General features: G+C 42.8%; 1 protein-coding gene across 1 annotated transcript; it reads right to left on the minus strand.

The window, feature by feature from the left end:
• Positions 1-67: 67 nt before the first annotated feature.
• LOC131877624 (adenosylhomocysteinase-like) lies at positions 68-2,473 on the minus strand. The gene is made up of 3 exons (XM_059223355.1): positions 2,308-2,473; positions 1,891-2,197; positions 68-1,054 (listed from the first exon to the last, which is right to left on the minus strand). Exons 1-3 carry the CDS (start codon positions 2,330-2,332, stop codon positions 88-90), a joined length of 1,299 nt encoding a protein of 432 aa, XP_059079338.1. The 5' UTR covers positions 2,333-2,473; the 3' UTR covers positions 68-87.
• Between the last annotated feature and the right edge of the window lie 5,258 nt (positions 2,474-7,731).

Consider the following 7,731-nt stretch of genomic DNA (forward strand, 5'->3'; position numbering starts at 1 on the left):
GTTGCAGGGGGTCATCCACAGGGTTGCCCTCAGAATCAGAAAATTGAGATCACGTTCGTTCAAAAGATTATACAGGACGCGAAGTGTTTAATATCTGTAGTGATCAGGCTTAAATGGTCCCTCAACGGGAATACCAAGGTAGCTAGATTGATCAGAGCTGAGCTTGGTAAGCTCGATGTCCAGAGCTTCCAAGTGAGATTTAGCCACCTCCTCATCCAGGAGCTTGGGCAACATATGAACGCCCAAGGGATATTTGCCTGGGTTAGTCCACAAATCAATCTGAGCCAAGACTTGATTGGAGAAGGAGCAAGACATGACGAACGAAGGATGTCCCATGGCACAACCCAAATTCACAAGGCGACCTTCAGCCAGTAAAAGGATGTTCTTTCCGTTTTGTAGAGTATACCTGTCCACTTGAGGTTTGATATTAGTCTTCTTGACGCAGTTGTCTTCCAACCACTTGACATCAATCTCGCAATCAAAATGCCCAATATTGCAAACTATGGCGTCATTTTTCATTTGCAAGAAGTGTTTTCCGGTGAGGATATCCTTGCAACCAGTCGTGGTGACGAAGATGTTACAGCGCGACACGGCGTTTTCTACCGTGCAAACTTCATAACCTTCCATTGAAGCTTGAAGGGCATTGATGGGGTCGACTTCAGTGATGATTACACGACAACCAAATCCTCTAAGAGATTGAGCCGACCCCTTACCCACATCTCCGTATCCAGCGACTAAGGCCACTTTCCCGGCTAACATGACATCAGTTGCCCTTTTGATTCCATCCACAAGAGACTCGCGGCAACCGTACAAATTATCGAATTTCGATTTGGTTACAGAGTCATTGACGTTGATGGCGGGAACTTTCAGTTTGTCACTCTTGAACATCTTGTAAAGGTTATGGACTCCAGTTGTGGTTTCCTCAGAGAGACCCTTGATATCGGCCAAAAACTGAGGGTACTTCTCGTGGACCAAATTGGTAAGGTCACCACCGTCATCCAAGATCATGTTCAAAGGCTTTCCATCGGGAAACACGAGGGTTTGCTCAACACACCTAAAGGACAGGATAGAGTTTACCCACGTGACAATGTTTCCAGGCCTAAAAGGCTCTTTTCCTTTCTATCAAGATGTCATTCTCCGAAGGCATCTATGATAATCTTCTTAAACAAGGGCACTCTTCCTTTACATTTGCTAAGGACGCCAAGTACTGGCAATGGACGCTCAGAAAAGATGAATTGTTAGAAATGTGGCATTTGATGCAAGAGGCATTTAATCAAGCTTAAATTAGGGAACGTTTTAATATCCTCGGGGGTGAACCTCATCTGACAAAGGTTACTTAATTTCTTTTAGTTCAAATCTTAGTGCGGCACACTCAAACCTCTACGTATATTGCGCTTTACGATGGGACAACCCAGCTATCTAGCAGTTTAGGAAGTGCTTTCACGGTTTAACCGTTTCTTTAATTGAAGGCCTCGCCGCCATTGAACCCAATGTCAACATGAAAGCCACAGCTAAATCTTGAAATTTGCAGTGAAACTACGGTATGCATTATTTCTAGCGAACTTCAATACTGTTGATGTGAGTCAAGTCATGGGCTGAAATTAACTCTCGAAATATCGTTTCAAGCTCATGGAATCCTCCAAACAATGCATTAGTGGGAAATTCGTGCCCACGTTCCTCCTCGCGGACTACCCTCTAGGCCGCCCCGCACAACGATACGAGGCGTGCAGTTAGAATGGACAGGCTTGCGTTACTAAGCACATACTAGTTGTTCTTTTGGAACTCCAGGAGTGTCGTCCTCTGTACTCGAGTCGTTCAACCCCGACAAACTTAGGCTAGGGATGTAGGCACTAATAGCTCAGTGGCCGGCGGTCTCTCTGCCTTCCTTACCACATGTACTCTTCGTCGGTCTCGCCTTTCCAAGCATAGACGGGCACACCTCTGGCGGCCATGGCGGCGGCAGCATGGTCTTGTGTAGAGAAGATGTTGCACGACGACCAGGTCACCTCGGCCCCCAACTCGATGAGGGTCTCGATGAGACAGGCCGTTTGGATGGTCATGTGAAGGCAACCGGCGATGCGGGCACCCTTCAACGGCTTGGAAGCTCCATACTTGGCTCGCAGATACATCAGACCCGGCATTTCATTCTCGGCAATGTCCAGCTCTTTGCGGCCAAATTCAGCCAGAGAAATGTCGGCTGCAAACAGAAGCACAAGACGTATACGTATAAATAAATCGAGAGAGATGCAGATTCATCGGACGCAACTGTCAATTGGGCGGGCTCAGACCAGGCTAGATAGAACTTACCAACTTTGTATGCTGGCTTAGACATGTTGATTGAGGATATTTCGAAATTCGAAATCACACACACGAATAACCGGTCGAAAGATCGCTACAGCAGGCTGAGGTTCCTGAAGAGATGTGTTCTCAACAACAGTCGAGCAAGTAAGGAGGACGATTGAGAGGACGAGAACGAATTTATAGCCGAGATCGTTCTCCTCTCTCGTAAGAGAAACAAGACGAACGAAAAGCCGACCGACGGCATGAGGTCTCTCCAGGATCGCCAACTTCTAAACCGGTCCTAAAGAGACCTGAATGTGAAACGAGGCCAAATATGCCGTTGCTATACGAATGCCACTGGTGAATGGGGAACAATTATTTTGGTCTTCTTTCGTTCGCTGATTTGAACTCATGAGAATTTACAAAAGATTCATTTAAGGCATGTGGAATTTTAGTGCCATTGTCGCCGTAAAATCTAGTTCGGAAAGTTATTACAAGGCATCTTTTCGTCGCCTGGGGTCATATTTGAAACCAAAAACTAATTGCAGTATCCACCGGTAGGTTCAATTCTTTGTCCAAAGTTTTTTATTCGCAATTCAGCCGTGAGGTCGATCAATTCAGCCTCTTTTTCGACCAATGGTTTGGACCTGTATTTTGTGAACCCGTGTGGACTTTTTGTTAAGCGATTTTTGATATCCTATATCATGTATGATAATTCATGGATCATTACGTATTACATAGTTGGCAGAAGATGATTGACGTTATGACGAGCACAATGATTCAATCCTGTCAGAAACATCCGTCATCATTACGAAATTTGCAAAAATCATCGACACGCTTGTGAAGTGAAGGTGAAGGAGAAGTTGAGTTTGGAGCCCTGATTTGGACTGTAGAGCAGACTAATATTCAGTAATCGAAAAAGCTTTGTTACAAAATGGAGACAAATGTCATTTTCGGCATAGCTTTGACCCTATCACGGCTGAAAATACAAACCAAAAAGATTTAAAAAAACATTAGTAATCAAGTACTGTTTCATTGCACTAGCCGGTGATTGATATAATTGACAATTTTTTTCCTAGCATAGAGCAGGTAAACTGGGCACCTTTTCCAGCTCCAAGGAATCACGTCAGCTGGTTGTTTTTCGAGGCAGTTTGCCTCGAATCATATCCTCACTTCATATTACAATTGTGAAACAAGCGTAGTCTTGTATGAAATATGATTTACCTCTTCTCCTTTTTGCTTTGGAAACTTGAAATATATGTAACCTTAGCAAACAAATAGCTAAAGAAAATTTCGTGGCATAAAAACAAAAGCAAACTCGTGTCAAATTCCCACCTACTTTCTCTTTTTTTCTTTGAAGCCTAATTCGTAGAATGATGGTACATGTTCCTTCAAAATAGCACCACTGAAGTTGAAGAGGATCAGACAGAATTTTGTGCGCCGACCTGGTTCGACCGGTTTCCTTGGAGAGAAAATCCAACTTCAACAAAGCAACGATCTCCAACGAACGAAACAACAAGGCAACGTGAATCCAGTGGAACAAGTCACAGACATTGCCAATATAGATGTGAAATCAGGAAAAATGAAGACTTTGACTCGAATCAATTGGATCAAAACGATACATAAACATTTCAATAAACCATGAATCACGCCTTTTTCAATATTGACTGATTTATTGTTCAAATTGAGAGAGTCAAAGGAGCGGGCATTCAATTTCTCTTTCCCTAAATCAATAATGTGAGGCATCCATGTCTATCTATATGGCAAATAAATATAACAAATCATGCCATATGTTGAATGTGTGAACTCTCCAATAAATTTTGACTAAAAAGGGGCTTTAAATAAAGAAAGACGGGGGCAAATCGGCAATCGTATGGTCAAATTTCAGCCTTTCCCCGTTTGGGACACCGGGCTTCTCGATGTATTGCAAAAGTTGACTATCAATACTGTGGTTTGTTTTTTCACGAGTTTGTCTAACCGCTACAGGGAATGCAATCCCCAGTTCTATTAAAATGAAAGGTTATAATTCGTCTGTTTATTACCTTTCAGACTTTAAACAATATTTGGTCTACCAACGAGATCGAGTTGGCAGACCGAGCTAGTCCTTGAATGTAGGGTTGATCTGGAATGCTATCTAAAAATTTGTCCAAGTCAGACTTTAAAGATGCTACCGGATCAACAAGGCCTACGTATTCCCTACGGATATTAGAGGGAAGCAAATTAAACGATGAAGGAGCCCGAGAAAGATGCAAAGTGGACTTCATTGTTTGATCCAGCCTGGATTCTCGAGTGCTTGAAGGTGCTCTCAAAATGCACATAAAGCCTCGACGGTCACTAGATTTGCCCCTAAACCCTGGGTTGGGACAAAGCTCACGGATATTTTTGAAGACGTACAGTATCAAACACCTTTCGTACCTTCTCTGAACACTGTACAGTCCCAACTTTTCTAGTCTCTCCCAATACGAGAGCTCTCTCATTCCTGTGACCTTCCTAGTGAAACATCTTTGGACTTGTTCGACCTTTTGCAAATCTGCTGAACTCATTGGAGCCCAAATAGGTGAAGACAGTCGACTTTGACATCCTGATACTAACTCTGGACTTGAATGTGCGATATATCCAACCACACATTTGAAAAGCTTTACCCCCTATTGTGTGACTTCCATCTACCAAAAAAACAAATCCAAGGAGACGTCTGATAGGGTGTTCAATTGGGCATTTTTATTACATACGATCTCAATAAAGCGACTGAATTCTTTAAATCGCCGAGAACCTCTGCATCCACCAATTATGTCATCTTTGCTTAAACCAAGGAAACGTTTTTTTCTAACCAAGATATAAATTTGTGTCTATAGAAATATATTGAACAAATTTGCTGAATCCTTATGGTACTTTTATTTTACTGTGTTGGATCTAACTAAACATGGAATGAACTATGAATAGTAGGTTAAGTGCAGAATATATGGAAGGTCACTCTGCTCAGTCCCTGCGTTCGACAATCTCACCAGTTCATGCTTTCTCGGTGGTTCTAGATTTTCGAATTTTGAATAAAGCAACTGAGGGGTTTAAAATGTCAAAATGTTATGATTAGTTAAAGGCACTCTGTACCCAAAGCCCTCAAAATATGCTGAAAATATGCAATCAAGCCAGATATTGCACTATATCAGTGAAGTGTGCCATTGCACATTTTCCCCCATCCCTAGTTATCTCATTCAAAAATACTCAATTGGTTCTTGCAAACTGAAGGGTTGCTTACAGAGTGGGAAAACAAAATTTAGAAAATTCAAATGGCCTTGAAAAAAGGCTAATGGCGGCGGTATGAAGCAACTTTTGAGAATATGTTCTAAACAAGGCTTGCGATGCTTATTGAGATCTGACTTTTTCATACAATGTGATCTCCATTATTCTCAATGAAGGGCTCAATTCGAGGCTGAACAGAAGCGTAACTCTTCATGATGAAGGCCAAGGACATTTTGTCCCACTCCTTGGTGGTGCTGAACTTTAGGGAGTCCACGTTTGGATGGGAAGTTCTGTTTGGCTCATGCTCCAAGACGCCCCAGATTTAAAAATCGAGTGGGTTCTCATTAGGACTTAAGATGGCCCGAAATTATTAGGCCAGAGGGCCGCGAAGTTCTTGGCTCATAAGTTTTGCGCCAGCTTGGATGTGTGGGCCGGGGCACCATCTTTGGTCAATATATAGTTGCTTAAGAGAAACTAATGCTTGAGCCAAGGCCAAATGGTATACCTCAGGATCTTATAGAATATATCTGCCCGGATTTTCTCTTTGGACTTGAAGAATTATGGTCCCATCTTCTTGCCATCGGAGGTCACGACGCTACGGACCATGATTTGGGCCTGATGCTTTACCATTTGATGCCCTCAACGTCCTCTATTAGTGACTTCACCAGGAATCTGGCATTTTGGTGGTTCAAACCTGCATCCTGCGAAGATCTTGTCTGGGAAGATATCCACCGTACTTCCAGTGTTCTTGCAGAAGCTGACGACCTTCTTGCACCTCTTGAGTCTCTTGAGCCTCCTGGCATTCATGGCTTCAATCAAACGGTACTTGTGTGTGTTGGCATACTTCTTGAAGCCTAAATCGTCCTGAATGGCGTTCCTAATGGTCTTCAAGTCCGCATTAATCTCGGTAGCCATCCTGTGCATGAACTTTGTCAGATCCCCTGTTATCTTGGCCTTGACTCTCTCCAACAAGGTCACAGTCCTCTTCTTATTGTGGCCGCTACGCCAGGCCTTCTTGAGGTCTCATCTGAGTCCTTCAAGGGTATTTTGGCGTTTTACAAGGCGGCCAGGGATACATTGAGGATGTCGACGATGAGCTTATGGTCATTTCCGTGAGGAGGTGATCGCAGATCCGTTGCCTCTTGGCTTCCTGTATCGCTTCCTTTCGTCCCATTGTAACTTGAGATGACTCATTAGAAAGGAGAGTATCATAGGTTTGTTGTTTGCTTATAGTGGGTTTTGATTGATCGAAAGATTAACCCGTAAATGCAAATTGCGTGAGATTCTAAATTTTGGTTCCCCACCCTGTATATGCTAACATTTATTTGTCAATTTGACGGCTAAGGAGCGGTTAACTCTTGCTTTGTCACATCTGACCACAACCTGTTACTTTATCGAATCATTTATGGTACATTTATACGAGATATACCCTATTTAGGCACATATTTTGACAAACAATTTGGGAAATATTTGACATGGGAAAAGGTGGACTAAATGCATTGTTTTTAATATGCATGTAGAGGTCTCCACAAGATTCAACGTCTGTTTTTTAATTCAGCGTGTTAATTCAATTCGTAAATGTAACTAAGGTTTCAATGCTTTAATGCATGTCAATATTATTTATGAAATAATTCAAATGGGAGATGGTCGTAGCGCAGTTGGTAAACGCGCGACCGAGCTATGCTCGCGTTCATAGGTTCAATCCTAGGTCTCCCCCCGCCTTTCATGGATCATCACGCCTCGAATGGCGCACCTGGAACCCCGAACGGGACAAGACCAAATTGTATAATAATGTTGTAAAATAAAAATATCCTGATCCAATGAGAAATAATCTCGCAATAAAGATTTTTTTTTTAAATCAGTTAAAGCATTGGTCTTGGCTAGAGGGCTCGTCAGATAAAAGTCACTCCAAGACTTTGCTTTGAACACATTTTGGTGGTTGGGCAGCAGGGTGTCGGGCTGATTGACTTCTCTTGCGTTACTCAGTTTCAACCAAAGCAGACAAACGAGTCATTAACTCACTGGCTCCCTGAATTCAGAACTTTATTTTCTGAATCACATAACTAAATGTGTTCAAAGTCGATCCCCATCGCACACACCAGGCAGCCGCGACGGAGCCAAAAAAATCTCAGAAATCTCTTGAGTGTCGTTTCTCTGACTAGCCCTCTAGTCTCGGCCATAGTCTGAAGTCATGGTCACATCTTCGAGATGAAT

Source organism: Tigriopus californicus, chromosome 3, assembly GCF_007210705.1.
Source record: "Tigriopus californicus strain San Diego chromosome 3, Tcal_SD_v2.1, whole genome shotgun sequence".
In the NCBI taxonomy this organism is placed as follows: Eukaryota; Metazoa; Arthropoda; class Copepoda; order Harpacticoida; family Harpacticidae; genus Tigriopus; species Tigriopus californicus.